Source organism: Acanthopagrus latus, chromosome 7, assembly GCF_904848185.1.
Source record: "Acanthopagrus latus isolate v.2019 chromosome 7, fAcaLat1.1, whole genome shotgun sequence".
In the NCBI taxonomy this organism is placed as follows: domain Eukaryota; kingdom Metazoa; phylum Chordata; class Actinopteri; order Spariformes; family Sparidae; genus Acanthopagrus; species Acanthopagrus latus.
Window position 1 is genome coordinate 30904344 of NC_051045.1, and position 23460 is coordinate 30927803.

The 23460-nt window shown below is 40.9% G+C and overlaps 1 protein-coding gene and 1 long non-coding RNA gene across 7 annotated transcripts in view; one reads left to right on the top strand and one right to left on the bottom strand.

The window, feature by feature from the left end:
* The window catches only part of dennd2da (DENN/MADD domain containing 2Da), a 29953-nt gene extending 18274 nt beyond the window's left edge, over positions 1-11679 (bottom strand). For 2 of the 6 annotated variants that reach the window (XM_037104413.1, XM_037104412.1), the window contains exons 1-4: positions 11472-11678; positions 4339-4405; positions 4125-4211; positions 3260-3337 (exon numbers count right to left, since the gene is read on the bottom strand). In XM_037104413.1, coding sequence (XP_036960308.1) covers positions 3260-3337; positions 4125-4211; positions 4339-4405; positions 11472-11501 — 262 coding nt within the window. In that variant the 5' untranslated portion in view covers positions 11502-11678. Of the gene's footprint in view, positions 1-940; positions 1357-3259; positions 3338-4124; positions 4212-4338; positions 4406-11471 lie in introns of those variants that run through there. The other 4 variants (XM_037104414.1, XM_037104416.1, XM_037104417.1 and 1 more) reach the window with 4 other exon arrangements.
* LOC119022937 lies at positions 351-4088 on the top strand. The gene is made up of 3 exons (XR_005076127.1): positions 351-526; positions 667-761; positions 3462-4088. It is a non-coding gene; the product is annotated as an uncharacterized LOC119022937 (long non-coding RNA).
* Positions 11680-23460: the final 11781 nt, after the last annotated feature.

Here is a 23460-nt window from a genome sequence, read left to right on the forward strand (position 1 = left end):
AAAATCGATCAACCTACCCATTTAACTATTTTACAAGATAGATCCAAAACATAGCAGTTTTTGGCTTCTAAATTGTGTTTTGTAGATGACTACATTCTTGCTTTAATGCTTTGCCTGGAGTCTGGTGTGTTAAAATGATGTTATAGACTGCTATCATCTGTTGCAACAGGAGAGCTTCTTGTGACTGTCGTCTCAGTTCCTGAGGTTTAGGCAATCCCAATTTACAGTTCAATAATACAAAAAAAAAAAAAAAAAAAAAAGCTAAAAGGTGACTTATCAAGTTAGGAAACATGCTGAAGTATATAAGTGCCACTTGTCGCAGCCACTAGACACAGTGAAGCAGTTGTTAATGGTTTGTTTCATCGGGGTGGGGATACAAAACTCTAAATTAAAATGTGCACCTGCCGCCAAACTGAACTGCAGCCTCATACGTGAATTCGTGTTGACGTCCTAGTCGTTCGAGGCAACACTCATATCTCGGAGGGCTACAGAACACATAATCGGCGTCCTTTATTCAACTAAGCAGGTTTATATTTCACCATGCACTTTATTTTAGCTTATTACCCACGGTATTAAACTACAAAAACATAGTACGGAGGGTCGTATGTTGAGGACTAATGCCAACTATTAACGTTCTTAACTAAGTCTAACTAGCTTCCTATTTAGATCAGGGATTGACTCCTGCCCGATACCCGGATATACAAGCAGGCACGACCTGCTGGAGACAGGTCAACGCTGCACATTTCAACAGGTATGCGACGGTAAGCAACATTTAAACAAGAAACAAATCCAGGTTCACTGGTGACGTTAGATTGTATGTCCATGTGTTATGGATTACAGTTTTCATAGGCTTTAAATCCGAATTTCACACATCTGGTCCAAATCTAGGTAAATAAATGAATGTTAATAGCTTCGGCTGTGTCAGCTTTGCACTACTCACTCCATCTGCTCCTGAAGTTCGCCAGTCCGGGCCCTTTTCTTCTCCTCGTCACCGCATCACTCATTGTTGCTTTAATCCACAACCACTGTCGTCCTCTCAGCCGTTTCTGTACGGGTCCTCAGTAACACGACAGGACAACTTTATCGTCTCCATTCCCCTACAGACGTCGCATCCAGGCTCGCGCTCACCACGGTCCGCGTGCTTCACACAGTCAGACAGCTCAGCTGGGAGCGTGCCCGAGCGGCTGTGCTGCGTTCAAGTCACGAGCGAAAAACGGCCACTACATATACTGCTATCAGTCAACTGCAGCACACGTCAAGTTAAAGACAAGTAGACGAGGTCAAACCAACACGAGCCCTACGAATATGAAACTGTTTTGGAGTAGGTCAGCGACACCACAGCGCAGCAGACTCCCAGTTCAACAGGTAAACACGAAGACAGGAGCTCCACTGGCCAACAGCAACAAAGTCTTTGATGAAGCGCAGGCAAGAAAAGCTTTTACTTTCCAAGGGACCTGTTAAATATCATCTGCATCTGCTGACACTGTAAACCAATGTCAAGAAACAGCCAACAACATGCACAGGAACACTGTTCTTGTTCACGGGATCTCCTCATCACATCACCTAATCACATATGTTGAAGGCAGTTTGGAGCCAGTCATTTGTGCCTGTCCCCACCACTTTTCTACGCAGAGTGACACCCTCGCCTGAATGGAATTTCTATGGTTACTTTTAGTGATCAGAGTTATCAGATGTATACCTTTCATCTCAGAACTGAAATACAGTTCTTATCTCTTGTGGTCGTATTTGTTTACAAAAGGACCAATATATCATTCCATCTTAAAAATGTTACTGCTACATTTATATTTTATTCTTAGCTTACAATTCATCTGGTGTCTTGTTGGCTCAATTTAATCTCCTAATTAGATTCTGTGGCGATTTAATGTAGAAGACAAAATTGAAAATTACCTCCAGAGTCACAACCACAGGAAAAATATGGAAATGTGTGCAGCCTCTGCTTATACCTGTATTCAAGTGAGCAATTATGGTGTGTATTACATTATGATAAACTATATGCACTGTTTTTACAGCCCTGTCTCTCAGAAATTAGGTCCATGTGCTTCTCCCAGTCCACAGGAAGTGTTGGGTCACCTGAGGCCATCCTGCATCAACATTAACGTTCTTTTAAAATGGCATGGGTGTTGGAAATTAGTAGAACATTAATGTCCTTTTTTGAGAGCCTGGGTTGTAATTGACAAGAAATAGTGATACATTTAGATATAGCAAAAAAGACCCCACCCTTGGAAGAACCTAAACAGCAACGAGGATTCTGCTGGAGAACTAATCCCTGCCTAACGCATCAACATTAAATCTTGGTTTAATGAGCAATACAAAAACGTAGCACATGAAAAGGAGGCTGTGATGGTGGAGGGAGCTGTAGCAGCTAATTATATAGGCATGCGTGTATCAGACGAGTAAAGGTGTGTTTAGACTATATGTGAAACATTGTTTATTTTTCCTGATTTTTATGCAGTCTTGCTGTTTCTAAAATTCCCCTTGCACTCTGTCTGAACACAGCCTAATACAGTGCTGTGGTAGTGACCTATTTAATGTAAATGGGACGTTGGCATCGCCCTACCCCACAAAACTCTATTTTATTTAAATTTAGTATTGTTGCAGAAAGTAAGATCTGTGGACAACACACATTTTATTGTACTTTATGATACATGATGTGTGCAGCAAGATGGTCTCCACCAATAAACATGATATTTGAAGTGCAAGTGTGATCATCAGAAATAAAAAGCTAACGGTCACATGACTTTAACATCAACCACCACTATGCCTGTTATACACAAGGACAGTAAGTACCGGTAGGTGAGTGTCTGTGTTCGGCATGATGACATTTGTCCCTGACAACCTCTGTTGTCTCATTTAGCCATTTGTTAGCAACCACCTTTTTAAAGACAAGTACTCTTTACTTACAGATGTATTTCATGCCGTAGAGCAAAATGTGAAAATACCTTAAGCATATGTTAACGACAGATGTCATTTTAGTCTTATAACTAAACCAAAAATCCTCAGACTGCAAAAATGGTTTAAGGCTAATTCCTGCAGCACGGTTCAAGAAGTTGCACTGTGCACCTGTATAAATATGATTGGTCAACCAGTAGCCAAGCTGTAGGTAATTGTGATGCATGAATGAAAAAGTTGATGCCAGTCACCTAGTACAAGTGTGACTTAAATGTTGTGCCTTAAAGTTTGCTATGCTCCATTTAGTATTTAGTCATGCTCTGGCACGTCCACTTGATACCCATTTTACCTTCATTCCTGCCTGTCTTCTTCATCTGGTCCTGAAAGTTGTATAGCTGTGAGGCACCCTCTTCATCTGGCGTGGACTCTAAGGATTGAAAATGAAAAAGAAAGTTTTCAGAAGATGGCATCTAAAGCTGTGACCAGCTAGTGTTCATCATAAGGGAATAAAGTGATTTGTCAGGTTATTTTATATTTTATTTTATTTATAGGGCCCAACATCAGCTGTATTTTCTGAGGAGGCTGTTTGGCAGTTTGGCATGTCGCCTCCCGGCTGTATCACTGTCTGGCATGGTAGCACTTCTGCTTTGGACTACAAACGTCTGCAGAGAGTGGTAGAGACTGCTGAGAAGATCACCAGGACTCCACTGCCCTCTCTGCACAGTTTCTAGCACTGCAGAGTCCACAGGAGAGCTGCGTCTATTTTCAAAGACCCCACCCACCCCTAGCACAGACTATTCACTCTTCTACCCTCAGGTGGAGGTACAGAAGTGTTAAATCCAAGACCACCAGACTAAAGAACGTTTAATCTTCCTCATAACTGTCCCGACTTTTTACATTTTGCACATGCATAAAAGCACAAAGTTCAGATTTGCACTATTTTGTTATTATTGTTGCTGCTTTTTCTTATTTATGCCATGTAAAAGTGCTTTACTTTGTATATTGTTTTTTTGTTGTATATATTTCTTTATTACATAGTTGGCATTCTGTAGACAGCAAAGGAAGAATGTCATTGTACAGAGGAACATGTTTCTTTCCTGTGCATATGACAATAAACACTTGAATCTTGAAACTTATTGTCATCAACTTGGCAGATCAAAGACAGAATGAGAAGCTGACTAACTTGACAGGAATTGTGAAAATGTAATTTTTACCCTTTCTCGATGATTCTCGCACTGATGAAAACGACAGCAACCCTCTCCGCCGTGTAAACCCGCCACCGTCATAACTGTTATGCCTTTCTGTGGAAATTTTACATTGACATAGTGAAAGTGAGTTATTAAAAAGTGAAACACTAGTTGAGGTAAAGGTAGTGTCTCTTATAAAGCTAGGACATTTAACACCACAAATACACAATGACCCACTTACTTTTCATTCGAAGAGATGAGAAGCTGAAACTCCTCCTTGTGTTTAGAGGCAGTGGCTGTTCTGAGCCCTGAGAGGAAAGAGAATACATACACATTTGCAGATATGAAAACTAAGAACTAAATTATACAAACTGATTGGCATCTGGAAAGAAAGTTGAGTCTAATTTCCTGAGTTGGTTGCAAAAGAAAAAGGATGTTAGTTTGTCTTCCTGTCAGTGTCTCATCTGCTGCTGTCAATGACATTTGATATTCAGAGGATGATTCCAAAAAATGATGAGCCTCTTGAGCTTTCATCTAGTGCTACTGTCAGGTCAGAATGATCAGTTTTGGTCCAGTGTGGACTTCATTCTTATCAACAACTTCAACTTCATACACATTTTTTTACACATTAGCTGGATTGTTATGATTTTTGATGCGGGTCTGATGTGGAGGATCAGTCATTGTGTTATTTTTCCCTTTCCCCAAAAATAATTTTCCAGTGTTTGTGTAACAAGTTCCAACACTGTCTAAGGGCTAAGGTTTGCGTAGGCTAGGCACATACACAACTTGGTTAGAGTAAGGAAAAATAAACTAATGTAAAAAAGATGAAGTTGACTAAAAAGACTAAAACACTAATGGTTTTCATTGACTAAAGCTACATTAAAAAGGTTATTTCTCCTTGACCAAGATAGAGTAGAATGCCCAGACGTATTACTTTTTATTGACTAGTGTGTTTATTCTGCTGTGGCCTTATAACATCAAGTGTACAGGTACCATTCCTTTATTTTTACTAAGACACTGTTGTTGTGGTTTGTTGCTGCAGCTACGACAGTAAGAATTTATTTAAATACTCATACTGCATGTACTGTATGTAAATGAGCATTACTGGTTCTGCATGGGAATACATGGCCACTATTTATAGGCAAAATGACAGAACATGATAATGTCCTCTGAGGAAATTCTCCAGCAACATACACCTCAAGTATACAAGTGGAATGCCTCAAAGTAGGGTGAGCAGAGCATATCACAAGGTATTTGTAATAGTAGTTTGTTGAAGTTGTAAAACATTGTTTGTTTTCTGCTTGTGTCATCGGTGGAGTTTCCATTTTCTAGTTTCTGAAAGCTTAAGCGCTTTGCTTTGCTTTTTAGTCATTCAGTCTTCAACTGGAAAAAATCTTGTGTCACAGGAAGTGATGAGTTTTGTGTCTTGTTTGTTTTGATAAAATTGAAGAGCAACTAGGAAATGATCATGAGCTGTGACTGAAAGTCAAGCAAAGAGCACCACCTAGATTAAAGGAACATTCCAGCCCTTATTTACTCACTCCTATGCAGATTGAAAGGTCTGTAGAAATGTCCACAGAACATTCCTAGAGCTTCCCAGCAAAATGGCGCTGCAGCATTCTCCTAAAAACCTAAGTAGATGGGCACAAAACAGCTGGTCCAGGGTAATCCAAGTCCCTGTAAGCCAGATGAGGTTATTTACACCCTCAGCACATAGTTAAGCTTGTGCACCCACTTCAGGTGGGGTGTGCACTAATGCTTTTTTCTATAGTGAAGCAGTTACAGTGATTATTTCAGTTAGAAAAAGGGTTCAAATAACCAATTACTCTTGATTTTATTTCAGGATTTTGGGGGTTCTTGACACTTAGATTACGAACGATTCCCTTTCTACTTCAGTTGTTTAGGAGATAATCATTGATTTTTCATGTATGGGTGAAATGTTTATTTGAGTCAGACTCTGTTACCAAAATGTCAAAAAGAAACAAGATGCTACAGTACACTGACTGAGACTGATTGTCAGACCATCAGTAGATATGGGAAAGTTCAGTACAAAGCAGCACCACTATTGCTTCTCATGATAAAAAAGATGAAAGAAACTCTCAGCAGTTAGTACTAAAGTTGTGGCCAATAGAACTTGCCATTTGGAAGTAAGAAAACAGCTCCTGGATCAGATTGATGATCATGTTGCTGAAATCTCTCACATCAATCCCCGTTAGTAGTATATAGGATGTCTATATTCAGTTAAATGGTAAATGGACTTCTATGGCACTTTTCCAGTCTACTGACCGCTCAAAGCACTTTACAACTCATTCACCCATTCACACAAACATCCATACAGATGGCAGAGGCTGCCATTCAAGATGCCAACTGCTCATCAGGATCAATTTAGGGGTTCACTATCTTGCAAACTGATACTTCCACATGCAGCCAGGGGATCTGGGGATTGTTACAGTCATGACTTTGACTTTTCCTGCAGTAATTGTTTTTACTACCAAACAAACATTATTCTTTTATTACTTTACCTGGTTGTGCTTAAAAGTGGTGATGTCACTTTGTCCATAAAGTACCGACCAACCCTCTACAGCTCTATGATTAACATGAATGTTTTACACAAATGTAAAACTGTCAATTTGTGGTTCTGGGGGGAGTTACAGTGTGTGTTGGGACTATTGATCTACCTGTCTATTAATCTTTCCAGCACATTTCAGCCCTGAAAGTAAACAGAACTCATCCTCATAGCAGGCAATAAAGAGTCCCATCCACCCATCCACCTTCTTCCACGTTATCCGGGGCCGGGTCGCGGGGGCAGCTGCCTGAGCAGGGACACCCAGACCTCCCTCACCCCGGACACTTCCTCCAGCTCCTCCGGGAGGATCCCAAGACGTTCCCAGGCCAGCTGAGTGACATAGTCGCTCCAGCGTGTCCTGGGTCTTCCTCGGGGTCTCCTCCCAGTGGGACATGCCAGGAACACCCCCAGAGGAAGGCGTCCAGGGGGCATCTGAAACAGATGCCCGAGCCACCTCAACTGGCTCCTCCTGATGTGGAGGAGCAGCGGCTCTACTCCGAGTTCCTCCCGGGTGACAGAGCCCCTCACCCTATCTCTAAGGGAGCGCCCCGCCACCCTGCGGAGGAAACTCATTTCAGCCGCTTGTATCCGGGATCTTATTCTTTTGGTCATGACCCAAAGTTCATGACCATAGGTGAGGGTAGGAACGTAGATTGACTAGTAAATTGAGAGGTTCGCCTTTTGGCTCAGCTCTCTCTTCACCACCACAGACCATTACTGCAGCCGCTGCACCGATCCGCCTGTCAGTCTCACACTCCATCCTTCCCTCACTCGTGAACAAGACCCCAAGATACTTAAACTCCTCCACCTGAGGCAAGAACTCTCCCCCAACCTGAAGGGAGCAAGCCACCTTTTTCCGGTCGAGAACCATGGCCTCGGATTTGGAGGTGCTGATTCTCATCCCAGCCGCTTCACACTCGGATACAAACCGCCCCAGGACATGCTGGAGGTCCCGGCTCAAAGGAGCCAACAAGACCACATCATCCGCGAAAAGCAGAGATGAAATCCTGTGGCTTCTGAACCAGACCCCCTCCGGCCTGTGGCTGCGCCTAGAAATTCTGTCCATAAAAATAATGAACCGAACCGGAAAGAGTGGAAACAACCAAACAGCAGTGTATCCATTTTCAGGTCCAAACCAGCTTTTGTGTGTAGGCAGATTGTTATCCGTCTGTCATTGTTATATTGTTTGCGTAACAGAAAATCAGAATGACCTGAATGGCTCTGTCACAAACTTTGCAAAGTTAGGAATCAGTCAAATTTGGGCCTCCCAGTGACAGTACAAAAAAGAATACACTGTGGCAGAAATAATGCTCAACACAAACTATAAAATGCCATTAAAACATGAGAGCTCAAGACCTTTTAATCACAAAAGAACTGCACACATAGAGCCTTGACACCGATCAGCCACAACATTAAAACCACATACTCGATATTGTGCAGGTTCCAGCCAAAAGAGCTCTGACCTGTCAAGGTACAGTCATTATACCTGTATCTTGGGCCCAGAATGTGGGGGATAGGGCCTGCATGGATCAGACTTGTTCTAACATGACCCATAGATGTTCATTCAGATTGAGATCTGGGGAATCTGGGGGCCCAGCTGACACCTTGGGCTCTTTGTTGTGTTCCTCAAGCTGTTCCTGAGCAGTTTTTTGTAGTGTGTCAGAGTGCATTGTCCTGCTGTGTGTGTGCGAATGCCAGGTTCCAAAATTGCCCAGCCGAACATTGTGTTGTAACAAGATTATCACTGTTTTTCACATAGTTTTAATGTTGTGGTGTTAATCACATCAAATCCTGCCATTGCCTGTAAAAAGCTTACTTATGAGGCCATTAAAATGCACCTGTGGCTGGTAGCTATTGGGCTGCAGCTCTTCCTGTGCACACTTGTCTTTTCCCTGGCTTATCACTGACTTCAAGAACAGATGGATCCAGGTTGTTATAGTGACCACACCTGTAAGTACACAATACTTTCACAGATCCTTTCACAGACACACACATTTATGACAGCATTGCAGTGTTTCTTTAGCTTATCTCTGCAACTACAACAAGGTTGGTCATTGTATTCTCTATTATAATACCACCCATATTATACCTTCCTTTTCTTAGTCTCTTTCAAGGCAAGCACAAATAACATGAAATCTGATTCTCTCCATTCTGATTTGGGACATGGTCATACGTTGTCAGCAGATGGACTTGAAACCATAACCATAAATTCTGACTTAAGTGGCCTCTATGTATAGGCCTACAAACATATAACAGCATTGTGTGTGGGTCATCTATGTTATTGCTCTTTTGTGCATGTGGATCAGTCCAGGACCATGAGCATTGTCTCTGCACACCTTATCCCACTTCTCTTAGCATTGTTTTGTGAGAAAAATCATTTACAAAAAAGCAAAATAACCAGTATTTGTCAAGTAAAAACTACAATGTTTCTAATTGAAAAGTAGTGGAGAGAAGTGTAAAGTAGCAGAAATGGAAATATCTTTACACTGATGTTACTCAAAAAGTTATAATGTCCCACTGTTCAGAGAATTCCACATTTTGTATTGACTACTTTAATGTAGTACGTAAATTTAGACTTTTGAAATTATTTTCCCTGCTCTGATACTATCCCATCTGTAATATATACTTAGGTTTGGTAATAGTTATATTCATATTACCCCACACTATGCAGTAAACATAAGGAAGAACAGAGCAGTACAAAATATGGTGAGAAGCAGAGTCTAAACTGTCCTTTGTGTCACGGTGCTGCTGTGGCAGCCTGGTTGACTTTCTGTTTTCCGTGTTCTGCTTTACCCCTCCCCCTCCTTTCTCCCTCACCTGCTCCTCCCCTGTGTGTGTGTCTGGGCATGGCAGCAGCAGCAGCAGCAGCAGCAGCAGCAGCAGCAGCAGCAGAGACACACCTGAAGAGGATTAACTCGTCAGACACCAAATTTATCTACCTGGTCTCTCCACCACTCAGGCGCTAGATCGTTCCGTTCCATACGGTGACTTCAGAGTGCTGTCCTTAGTGTTTTAACACCTTGCTTTGTTAAATACATTACTAAATTAAGTACTTCATACATACTTCTCTTCATATATTCTACATACGCTTTAGTGACACATTGGTATCACTATTTTACAGGTCTGCAAATTGAATGAATCCTTCATTTAGTCAGGGAAGGTCAATTGAGAGCAAGCTCTCTTTTCCAATGATGCCCTGAGTACAAAATACATGAATACACATACACAATATGACCATAAAGTACAATTACATTCAGGCTGCAGTTCATCGAACAATAGGCATTTGAAACTGTCTAAAGAAATAAGATGATTTAATTTAAGAGCACGCTGTAAGTCATTCCACTTCTGAGGGGCATAGACCTGAAAAAGAGTCTTCCCCAATTTGGCTCTTGCAGTGGGAAGAACCAAACTCTTGTGAATGACTGTCCAAATTACAAGTTCTAATTGAGATAAAACTGGTGAAATAAGGTGAGGTAAAAAAAAGTGGCCTGAACAGGTTTTCTACAATTTTAAAAGTAAAACAGGCTCTGTTATGATAAAAGAATGATAATTTACCCTTGAGTTTTTTAGTTGGTTCAGAGATATGAATTTTAAAAAACAGCAATATCATCTATCCAGATGCACAGATATTTGTTATTGGAAACCCTTTCAATGCCTTGTAGGAGCAGTGATTAACTGTGCTAAATTCAAATTGTTACATAAATTTGAGACATTGAAATCCCTCTGCCTTTTGTGAAACCTTCCTTAGTCCTGTAAACATTCTGGCCATCAATTGCAATGTCTTCATCCTCAATAATATTAGACAACCAAGTTTCAGAGAAAACACAGAAATCAGCATTGGTTTGTTGAGCCCAAACCTTAACAAAATCTAATTTTGACACCAAACTATGCACATTCATGTGAATAGCCCCCACACATTTTTGTTTGACGAAGTCAGCTTGACACTCCAGAGCTACCAGGACAGACCTATGATCTGAATCTAGCACGAGATTACAGCAAGCTTTTGAAGAACAGAGATTAGTTAATGGCATGAATTAGTAAGTGGGTGGTAATTACTATGTACATATTTTAGATTTCTTTGAAATGGCGCCCCATAACCCCATGACCCTTGTGGGACTCAACATTTAACCAGCCAATGTCTTATTTTCCAAATAACTTCTTCACAACTTATAAAAACCCTCTAACCTCTAACCCACCCACTTCAAAGTCCCATCAAGATAATTTTACTATGAAGATTATCTGACTTTAGTTTTCACAAAGTAATGACCAACCGGTAATAAAGTTGTGGAAACAAACACCCTGATATAATAATGTAATCAAATCCTGTGTTTTTGTTTCACTTCTCCACTGATGGCATAATGTAGATAGTGAAATGGAGTAAACCCTGCCAATAAGGATAACATTTAGAGATACATGATGTAACTTTCACAATACAGTAATCACCCCATCCACCCCCCCTACAACCACCCTGAGAATCAACATCAAAGTGGTGTGTACTTGTAATTCTTACACAGGAAGTAAAAGTGAACTTGTTGAGATCAAAGTTCTCCTTTCTCCTATCACGTGATATTTACAGGAAATGTCAGCATGTCAAATGTATAATGTCTTTAATATTACACGATATCTATGTTCTGGTTTACTAATTGCTACACACTGCACACAACATTGCACCTTCATTCCAGATATACATCAGATCTGATAAAGTTGTCATAGAAATGGCAGGTAACACACAGCTGAGTCTATTTTAACAAGTGTTGCAGCCTTGGACTCAAAACACAGAGCATGGTTAATGGACAGAACACACTCACCGCCTGTGCTTGTTGTGATGTCTTGTCCATTTATCTTGGCTGAGAAGATAGAAATGTTTTCATTTACTGGATCCAGTGCTAATGCCTTTTACTTTTATTTCTTACTGAATAAACTCCAGCTTAAAGAGTTCTCATCCACAGCTGATCAGAGTGGCTGTTCATTGTAGAACTGAAGTAGCAAGTGCACATGTATGAGGAAGTGCACTGTTCAAATGTGCGGTTGACGGACTTCAGTCTCTGGCTGGGATTTCCTCTTTCAATGTTAAACCAAGGTGCAATGGCGCAGCTGACACAATGTGGGTGTGTTAATGTGTGTCACTGTGTATGTGCAGTGAAACCGGTTTAACAGTTGTATGTCTAGGAATCAAGATTCAAGATTCAAGAGTTTTTATTATCATTGGACATTCACATGTCAATCAATGAAATTGTCTTTGCAACCCCCGTGCATAAGGTAATAAAATAGTAAAAATATAGAAGAGCATGCAATAAAAATAGAAATATTTATAAATATAATAAGAAAAGAGGAAGAGAGTATGTACATCAGAACTGTAGTATGTACATAAGAACTGTAGTATATACATATGTTATCGGAACTGTTCATTTTACAAAGCTGAGTCAGAGTGTGACAGCAGTCAAACCAAATGGACCCATTTCATGACAGACATTTTATTAAGTGTCCCAGTAAGCCATATCGGTAGGTGAGCGTGCACAATACCAGAGTCTTGGAACAAACTCACCTAAATAGAAATCGGCCACAAATAGTGTGAATGCTGAAAGCAGAAGTTTCACCATGGCTGGAACCATACGCTAATATAATAGGCTTATTTGAAACTGGCAGGACATTTCCACCATACTGCAGTAGACGATGCTGAAGTTAGTGTCAGAGTCACAGCTTCTTATTGGAGTTTTCCAGTCCACCTTAAAAGTGGCACGCCGTCTATAGATGGAGTTGTTTTGTCCTTTTCAGGCCAGTTCATGTGCTATATGGGGAAGATGAAATGACGATGAATTTTACAATGACACAGCCTGTAATTGGTTTACAATCCTACGTTTTGATCATTTTAACTAGCATTTTTTTTCTAATTGTCCTTGGTCGTAGTACATGGTACTGCAGCATTTAAAAGTGAAGTATGCACAAAGGAAAAGTATTGCCTACTGATTACATTCTGGACAGGAAAAACATGGAGCAAGTTAGATTGAGCCATTCAAATGACACTTGTCAGGTCCAGTGTATAGGATTTGGTGCCATCTAATGGTGTCATTTCAGACTAAAATCAACTAACACCCCTGATCTCACCCTCCCTAACAGTGAATGCTCATGAGCCAATGTTTAATAAATCTGTTCTGGGCTTAGAAACATGGCTGACTCCATGGAAGAGGACCTGCTCCCTCTGTTACAGACTCACTGTAAGGTAACGAAAACATGGTGACTCTTAGTTTCGGGTGATTCAAATCTAGGGAGAGTGTGATATGCTGTTGTGCAATTTAGGATATGTGATATAAATATAATTCAGTCATACCCACGCAGATCATAGAGTGCTTGCCCTGATTAAGGATCAGATAAATGATATACCCCCAGTTCAAGTAAGTCTTAGTGTCTAACTGGTTGGACCTCTGAACACTGGGTAGTATTGGGTGTTGACGACCTTTCAGGCCACAAGGGTGCAGGGCACACTAATGGGATGTGCTGGCATTGAGTGGAAGTAGAAGCAATTAACTGCCCATTCAGAATGTCCAACATATATAAAAACATAGTCTTCTGACATATTGTGGTCAAGAAACTAAACAGAAATATCCTGTGAATGTAAAACTGTGTATACCAAGACAGGAGTAGACTGACAAATACAAACCTTGTTGTAAATACTACAAATCAATTAGCAAGTAGACAGGAGAGGAGGGTCTTATTAATGTCGCATGTATGAAGCTGCAGTGCAGAGCCTGTGACCCTAACCCCAAACTGGTCTCAGTGTTTGTTTCTATCACTACATGGCTCTATGAATTGTGACTGTTGAGTTGCTTTTTTCTTTTTTCCTTTTCAAGATATGTTGTTAATGTGCAATGGAAAAATATTACATCGAGAGAGATGACCATGATTTACTGTGTTTATAACTGTGACATTCACTGACACCATGCTCGTTCCTCTCTCTCAGCTTGATTTGCCGTCTAGTGAAAAGGATGATACAAAAGATCAGGATGAGGGTAATTTTGACCAAAGCACAGAATCACTCAGAAGGTCTCAGACATATAAACATGTCATTAGTTACTTTCATTTGACAGTAATCAAATATCAGTGTCTGCATAGAGTGTTAGGTTACTGACCGCACTACTTTCGCATTACTTTCATCCAAGTAACTGCAGAATACCAATTCCAGAAAAGGTGGATGTCGTGAATTTTTTGGTGATTGTGTCCACTGACAGAAGTGCTGTGGTGTCAATAACATCTTTAAATATCAGTTACTACCCACTTAATTGTTAGTGGTAACACATTACTGGATGTAGGAACTATGTTGTTATTACTGAAATCCTATTAGAAACACTGTGCTCCTTACTGCTTAGAGAAACATCAGACTGTCAGTACTACAATATTTACATGATTATCCAGTACTCATGTCTTGGACCACACCAATCTTTGAACTCAGCCTTCATTTTGATCTCATCTACACACCTGTATCATTACTCATAAATACATGTTTTCCACACTACGTCCCATCCACATCATGTGTCAGCTTAGTGTTTTTCTGCTTCTTTTAGGTTGTTCACACTAACAGTATATTATTGCCTTTTTAAAAAAATTTTTTTTACAGGTATTCTTTACCACCCATAAGAGCGTCAGCTGGAAATGTTCGTACCCTGTGAGTCTGTGTGTCATCATGGCCAAATGCAGTCCTGGACAATACTACAGTAGGAACTACCACGGAAGCAGTTTTGAGCATTTTACCAGGTGTTAATATGTCTGTCTGAAAGATGCGGAGCTCAAATGGAGTTTGAAGGGTTCAACTTACTAATATTAAGTATGGGTTTGAAAGTGAATATGCTGATGGGCATTGAGGCTGATGTAATCCCACAACAAGAGAGTCTCTAGTTATACTATGTCTTTAATTTTCAAGTGTTCCATTGTGGTAAAATGGTTATACCAGCTGCTTTGATTGTGTGAAAATAAGGTCATATTTATTTTTCTTCTGTAAATGACTCAAAAGCAAGTTGACAGTGCAGCGTTTAAATAAGTGAACTTGCATCTCTGAAATCTGTAAAATAATGCATAGGATTTTATGTTAAACACTTTATGCTGTTCGAATACTTTAGAAAAGCTTGAAACAAAGGTTACAATAACAGTTTGTGTCTTAACATGCAATGGAAACAGAACCATCACAAAGTATCCCACACTGGCCTGTCATCAGATATTCTATGACATACCACATTACATGCATGTACAATCAAGGTAAGAGCCACAATAATAACTGTATTTTTTTTACAAGCTGCACAGTAAAATAATGACACATTTGTTCATGTTAAAGTGCAGGCATAAATGCACTTCAAAGGCACTACTTCGACGTTCCTTCAATACTAAAAGTGTTTGTCCTGCCGAGGAACACAACCTGCAGGTTGTAATAACTGCAGAGATGTTTATTCCTCCAGGTTCCCTCAAATAATTTGAGGTCAGCATTCTCTCAGTCTATAGACTGGAAGTGTGCCTCAGACCTGTGCTCACAGAGGGAGATATGGATACAAGAGAGCTCATATCTTAACCACCCTCTCTGTCCCCAAGTAAATGGTGGACCTGAAAACCCTGAATCCGTTTGAAAAAATGTCAAGTGCAGCCAAGCAAGTTTATTCTTCATTGACTGTGGTAAGCCTGCCTGTATAAATTGACCAGCTTCATAAGGTCAGGTCTCAACTGCTGTCTACAGCACTCCAGTGACAAAAGCTTAACCAGAATCAGAAATCCTTTAATGTCCCGCAGATGGAGAAATTTGTCTGTCACAGCAGTCTCGGGATATTACAAAACAAGAGCAAGAGTAAAACAGACAATATAAAATAGACAGTATAATTAAAAAAGAAAGAAAATAGAATCGGATTTACGTATATACATATTTACATGATATAGTGCAAGAATGGACAGTCATTTTTTATATATAGATTTTAAATATGTATAATAAATATGGGTGATGAAATGAGTTTGTACAGAGTTATATCACAGTGCGGAGTACAGAGTGAGGTCTATATGGAGCAGTGCTGGTTGTACAGTCTGACAGCAGCAGTGAAGGACCTGTGGTACCTCTCCTTCACACACTTGGACCTGTGATACCTCTCCTTCACACACTTGGACCTGTGGTACCTCTCCTTCACACACTTGGACCTGTGATACCTCTCCTTCACACACTTGGACCTGTGGTACCTCTCCTTCACACACTTGGACCTGTGATACCTCTCCTTCACACACTTGGACCTGTGATACCTCTCCTTCACACACTTGGACCTGTGATACCTCTCCTTCACACACTTGGACCTGTGATACCTCTCCTTCACACACTTGGACCTGTGATACCTCTCCTTCACACACTTGGACCTGTGGTACCTCTCCTTCACACACTTGGACCTGTGGTACCTCTCCTTCACACACTTGGACCTGTGATACCTCTCCTTCACACACTTGGACCTGTGGTACCTCTCCTTCACACACTTGGACCTGTGGTACCTCTCCTTCACACACTTGGACCTGTGGTACCTCTCCTTCACACACTTGGACCTGTGATACCTCTCCTTCACACACTTGGACCTGTGGTACCTCTCCTTCACACACTTGGACCTGTGATACCTCTCCTTCACACACTTGGACCTGTGATACCTCTCCTTCACACACTTGGACCTGTGATACCTGTCCTTCACACACTTGGACCTGTGATACCTCTCCTTCACACACTTGGACCTGTGATACCTCTCCTTCACACACTTGGACCTGTGATACCTCTCCTTCACACACTTGGACCTGTGATACCTCTCCTTCACACACTTAGGGTGTATCAGTCTGTTGAGGGAGCTGCCCAGTGCTGTGACAGTGTCCTGCAGGGGGCGGGACTCCTGCACCAGCAGAGATGACAGCTTGTCCATCATCCTGCTCTCTCCCACCACCTGCACTGAGTCAAGAGGGCATCCCAGGGTGGAGCTGGCCTTCTTGATAAGTTTGTCAATTTCTTCCTTGTAGATGGTGTGATTGGTGGGAGAAATCTGCAGTGTACAGGGTGAACAGGAAAGGGCCCAGGACTGTTCCCTGTGGGGCCCCTGTACTGCAGATTAATGTGTCCAACACAGAGTCCTCACATACTGTGGCCTGTTAGTGAGGTAGTCGAGGATCCAGGACGTGAGATGGTGGTCCATCCCCTTGAGCTCCAGCTTGTCCCCCAAGAGTGCAGGCTGTAGGGTGTTGAAATCACTGGAGAAATCAAAGAACATGATCCTCACATCAAAGATGAATGTTATACGAAAAAAAAAAAGATCACAGCTAAGGTTACCTAGCTAACCAAATTAACACACATTCTGGCCCTCATTTATAAATCTTGCGTGAAAACGGGTGCAGATCTGAGCGCAGAATTGTTCTTATGACAGGACACAAGTGTGATTTATGAAACATTCGTATCTGACCAATCCCAGCGTACGAATGATCGGGTCCTGATAAATGCAGCGGCTGAATTCGATCGTCATTAACATGTTACGCCTCTAAATATTCCTGGTTCGGAGGCCTCGCCCACTGAGGTCAAACATGGAGAGAAGAAACACTGGCAAGAAAATAAACTGTTCCGAGATGGAGATCTGCATCCCGGCAGCTCCGGCACATCACAGGCACTCTGTTCACTAATGCAGTGTTGTGCAAAACTGAACAGGCCAAAATAATATGGCACACTTTCTCTGGGGTATACAGCAGTGTTCCCCCTGCTGGTCCGAGACGGAGCCACCTGCCCTGCAGCAACCACTGTGACCCGTGTGTGTGTGTGTGTGTGTGTGTGTGTGTGTGTGTGTGTGTGTGTGTGTGTGTGTGTGTGTGCACTATTGAATCTGCGCTCCTGCTCTGTAGCAGGTTTGTCGGCGTGGTTATTAGGTCTTACTTTAATTAGTTGTCATGTTGTTGTTTAGCCATCATATTTCATTTTACAAAAAAGTGGTATCAGTAAAAACGTGGGATTTTTTAATTATTTTTTTTCTTATTCGTTTTAAGAATCCATTTTGATCTGTTCTACATATGTGACTGCTTATGCTTAATGACAGCTGAGGTTTGTTTAGTAATTAGACTTTAGTAATCAGACTCTTTTGCTGTGCTGCAGACTCAGATTTACATACACGAGCTCAGACTTGAGATGAGATCTGATTGTAGCTTCCGCTCACGTCCAAATTGATAAATGCTGAAGCTTGCATGGAAATGCTCTGGTTCTTCCTCACTGACGGTCACTTTCCTTTTCAGACTGTTTACCTTCTTCTGAACATCTAATTGCTTTCTTTTTCTTTGGAGTTGTACCTGTTTTAAAGTTGCATCGTCCATTGTTATTGGTCTTTTCTTTGTTTACTCAGCCACTATTGTTCAATAGCAGCTTTCCTCAGTGGGCCATAGGCTCAATCATCATTGTGTTACCTCATTCAGCTATAGATAGTGACTTGACAGATGTGTATTTGCATGAAAATCATCTAGGTTATTACTGCTACACACAAAAATGGGGATCCATTGATGCATTCTTTATCAGTAAATTAAAACCAAACGGATTCACAGCAAACACTGTAAATATTTGACATAGCTATCTCTCACATATCTCGTCTTTGGACTCAATCATATCTACAGAGTCTGAACAGTTTGTCTGTCATTTTACTCCATAACTTCAGTGATACAAACTCATCATGTCCTTTCTGATAAGCCTTTACAAACTGGAGTAGGTCACATCAGCCATGTAATCTTGTATGTACAGTATGTTATATAATGACTAACCTGAAGTCAGTTTCTTATTTGATACTATTAATTTTGTGTCAAGAGTTACTTGGAGCTATTTTCTCAACATATTAAAGTGAACAGTGCTGCAAAGTAAGAAGACGTTATCAAACTCAGACCAGTCTTACTGTATTTACATCCATATTTTTACTCATGCTAATTTCAAGTGAACTGGATTAGGAAACACAGCTCACATGTGAGCCAATATGGCCGATTTCTGTTGCTGAGGACAACATCCAAATAATATGATTATGTCTCTATTTGTCATATCTCATCATACTGATGTGTTCCTGCCTGTCACTCATCCTGTGCTGTAAAAAGTGATAAGTGACAGACTGGAGCAGGACGTAATTTAGAGCCACACAGTCTGGACATGTTAGAGAAGGTCTAATCATAAAGTCCTTGTCCCACATGTTAGTGTTTCATCACGTCTCTAGTCCAGAAGTACGTCAAAGATGATTCACATCAGGCTGCAGAGCTGAAGAGAGCTCATGAAGAGCAGAGTTTCTGCTCACACTGTTATCACTTTACATCACTGACCATTGTTACTGACACTTTATGAGGTATTTTCTATATCTCATGAAGTGTCAAACACAGTCATCAGTGATGTAAAATGTATGAGATATTTTCTATATCTCATAAAGTACACAGTAGGTGTTCAAAAGTTTTTTTCATTTATTTTTTTATTTTATACATCTGGAGACCCTATCAGCAGGACATTAGTTGTCTGTGCTTTTCAAAACTTTAACAAACTGCACATGGTTTTAAAGGGCAGTTACAAACTACTGATTTTGTTATTTAATGACAATTAAAGCAAGGGTTGGTAATTGATTCCATAAAAAAGTGTATGTCATGTCATGTCATTGTCCAAACCACTTATCCCTTTCCATGGGGTCACGGGGTGTTGTTGCTGGAGCCAATCCCAGCTTGTCTCAGGGCGAGGGCAGAGTGCTCCCTGGACAAGTCGCCAGCTCATCACAGGGCCCTCACTGATGAGCAATGTGGGGTTCAGTATCTCGCTCAAGGACACTTCGACATGCAGCTCAGCACTGCCCGGAGCCAGGATTTGAACCAGTGACCTTCCGATTGCTAGTCGACCTGCTCTACCCGCTGAGCTACAGCCGCCCTATAAGTGTATGTATTTGTAGAAAATGTCACATCTCGACAGCAAGCTAATAAATCAAATGCTTTGATAAACGAAAAAGAGTTTCGCGTTTCTTTGGCTTCATGTGCCCTTGCTGTATCCAGATTCCACTTGTTAGATCCATGGGATGTGCTGTTAAAGCTTTAAGTGAGGTAGTCGCACAAGAATGGAAGCAAAAGTGCAGCATACATTTCCATACTTACAGACATTTTTACATACTAGCTCGGCAGTACAATAGCCACGTTTGATGTTCATGTTTATTTTGATAATGGCTGGTGTTTCCTACATGTGAATGAGAGAGTGGCAGAAACAGACTCGTTCAGCTGCTTAGTTAGCACAAAGCACATACCTGCAGCTGTAAGGAGAAACGGTTGTGCTGGGGGAGGCTTTTTTGGACTGAGGTATGCTCACGACGGCTACTTTGTATAATGATCCTAACACAGGTGTTTATTTCTGTATTACTTACAGCAAAAACACTAAGAGAGCTTGTTCACTGTAGCTAACTACAGGGGAAGTCTTTGGCTGTGTCCGAAATCACTCGCTCCTTCCCCACTCCCTTCATAGGGAGTCCAACATAGTGGACTATATAGGAAGCCCTTCGGCAGAAAGAAAAAAAGCACATTCGGACACTACTCAGGTGCCGTTAATCACGTCCCTGCTGTCTCACAGTTGAATACATCCATCCGATTATGCGTTTGTCCTCCATTTTTCTCTCAGTGCAATGCATGATAGTAAATATTGCTTGGTTAGTGACCATTGGTTGGACACCACTTTTCACGTTGCATTGTGGGATACTTTTGAGTCCAATATATAGGCTATAATAATTCCCACTAGACATTGTTACAGCACTACAAAATAAGGTACTCACTATGTAGTGCACTATATAGGGAGCAGTAAGTGATGACGGACACAGCCTTTGTCTGTATAGCCAGACTATTGCTGTGTCTCATTTCAGGGTCTGCATTCTTTGAAGGCCGCATTTTTGAAGATCAGTTACATCACAACGCCACGCAAAGGTTGTCTCAATCCGAAGGCTCCTCCAAATGCAGCCCACAAATGCAGCCTTCTTTTGCCTCTTTTTGAGGATGCACGGCTACAATCCTTCATGGCCTCACATATCCCAAGATTCTTTGCGCACCCGAAAAAGAAGAGGGAAAGAGAGAAAATGGCGATGTGGCGTAGATTGCCACTTTCACGGGCCTGGGTGGCAGAAATCATGAAGTAAGTGTAAAACACCTAGTGATGCAACCAGGAAATGCTCCGAAGGCTACACCATCCCATTTAACAACAGCTGACATGGTTAACAAGGTCTCTCTCAAGGACTCGCCTTCCAAGACCTCAAAGGCGGTGTCCTTCGAAGGATGCAGACCCTGAATTGAGACACAGCAAGTGTGCGTTGCTGTGTTTTAGAGGAGTGGCTGTGGACAGAGGCCTGAAGGATTCTTTTGGTCGGAGACTTTCAAAACATAGCTTGCTCTTGCTGGTTTCTCCAAATTTACAAACCCCAGCTTTACATAAAAGAAATTAAAGAGATTTAAGACAAGAATATGAATAACTCTTTAAATGAGTATTAAACTTTAAATTCCATTTTATTTCTTAGAGATATATGGTGGAAGTTGTCAAAGCAAAAGATAAGAGGTCAAAGACTGCAGAATTATTAGTATACACTTCGTAATCTGTTTGTTTACATCCTTACTAATCTTAACAGTGTACCCAAACATTTATCACTATCTACGGCACACTCTTTCATTGTCATATTTACTCCAACATTGTGCAACATAACAAGTGGAGATCAGAAGACAATGAAAAACTTGATAAAGAAGCTTGTTGTTATTAACTGAATTTGAACTCCCTGACACATTTGTCCTACAGACCACAGAGAATATACGAAAGTCACACATTTAGACACTCATGAAACTTCTAACACATGTATTGAAGTGTATGTATGTATGTATGTATTGACATGTATGAAGACTTAATCGCAGTCCAATGACAGCAAGTCATTCTAGGTTAAGAATTTCCATGTTACAAGGTGTGAGGGATCCAAAAACTGTTGTTGAAGCCTGTTTCCTGGGAGACTTTTCTGTGCCTTCATTTGAAATCTTAAACTGTGTGTAGTTTAATGGAAAATGTGTTGTTTGCTTTCTGTTAATAAGTAAGAATGTTCCTGCCAATTTCAGAATAATCAATACACATGCATAGTTGTGGTACTGTAAGTGACATGTATGTATGTTTGTAATTAACAGGAAAATGTAATTTTGCAATATTTTAATATCTTATTTTCTGTTCAATTGTAACTAGTGTGAAACGACACAAAACCTAAATGAGGATCATTAACAATAACATCTTAGAAAAACTGATCCCCTAGGTTTCCCTCAGGCACCACTTATTTTAACATCACTGACTTCAGTGGTGTTGCTCCTGGAACATCATGATTAATCATTGCAACTGACTGATCACAGTTATACTGTTATAGCTTTGCAACTAGGGAAAATATACACATGGAAGTTATTCTTCTATTTTTACCCACATCATGTTTTACTAAACCTGACAGCAACAGAAAACTGAAAAGAACAGTAACGCAGTAACGGCTTAACCATAATTCAACTGTGTGTTCAAGTGATGGTGAATAATCACAAAAATCTATTTCCAACTAGATAACTAGAAAAATGGATGTGAAAACCCACTCAACGTGGTTAATTGGAGAAAATTATGATTGATTTCATGTTCTACGGACACATGGTGGACAAAAATAAACTGATGGACTGAAGATAAAAAAGTTTTGTCATGTATTGCTTGTCAAGTTTTGGCTTACATGTGATCTGTTATATGGTATTTTAGGTTGTAACTATTAAATCCTCTGAGTGATGAAATGCACACCAGCCACAAAAAGTAAATGGGGTTTTCTCTGAGTTGAGATCCATCCTCCATCCAAGTTTCGTGGCCATCAAGTCAACAAGTTTTGTGTTAGCTTGCTGACAAACCAACCCAACAAATGGGCACAGGTGAAAACATAACCTCCTGGGTGGAGAATAATGGCAGCCTAGTGAGAGAGGCCACTGAAAAGTAATCAGTAAGTAATAAGTGAGCATCATAACATTATGTTCCCATCACAATGCACACTTAGGTCTCTCGGATGAGAGGATGATGGTCCTGAAGCAGTATTAATTATGATTTTTCAAGAGCAATCACTTTTTGGTATGGCGTTCTACCCTAAAGAAATCTAAACACTATGGATAACTGCTACAGCAGCTTGGTGCAGCTTGGTAATATGTGCTTGCACAGTGTATGTAGAAATCACTGGAGCTGTTAGCTTGTTGGGTAACACTTAAACGTACAACAAGATGACGCCTCTGTATGACCCAAGCAAAGGAGACTATCACAGAGAAGACCGGCTGTGTATTATTGTTAATGCCTGTCATCAGGTTAGTTTCCAATATATCCAGTTCAGAGAAGTTATAAAATGAAAAGCCCTTTTACGGTAGCGTGCTCAAGATGACTGGAGGAGTATCAGCCTGAGGAAAGACACTGCTCTGTAGTCTTATACAGTAGAGTGTGGTGCTCATACGACTTGTGTCCACAGGGGCAAAGTTCCCTGTAGCTAGTTTAAGCAGGACATCTGTCATGATCCTGGTTGTGATTCTGTCATCTGCTGTTTTATTTTGAAACTGTGCCCTCCTGTGTCATGTGTTGCTGTGTAATTTCCTGCCCTTTTTCTTTGTTCACCTGTGTGTAGCTTGTCAATCGGCACTGTGTGTATTTAGTCTGTGTGCTCCCTGTTGTCTCTGTCAGTCAGTGTCCAGTGTCTTCTAGTGTCTCCACGTGGTACGTTTTTTGGTTTTTGTTTCTGCACAGCTCTTGTCATTATTGGTTTG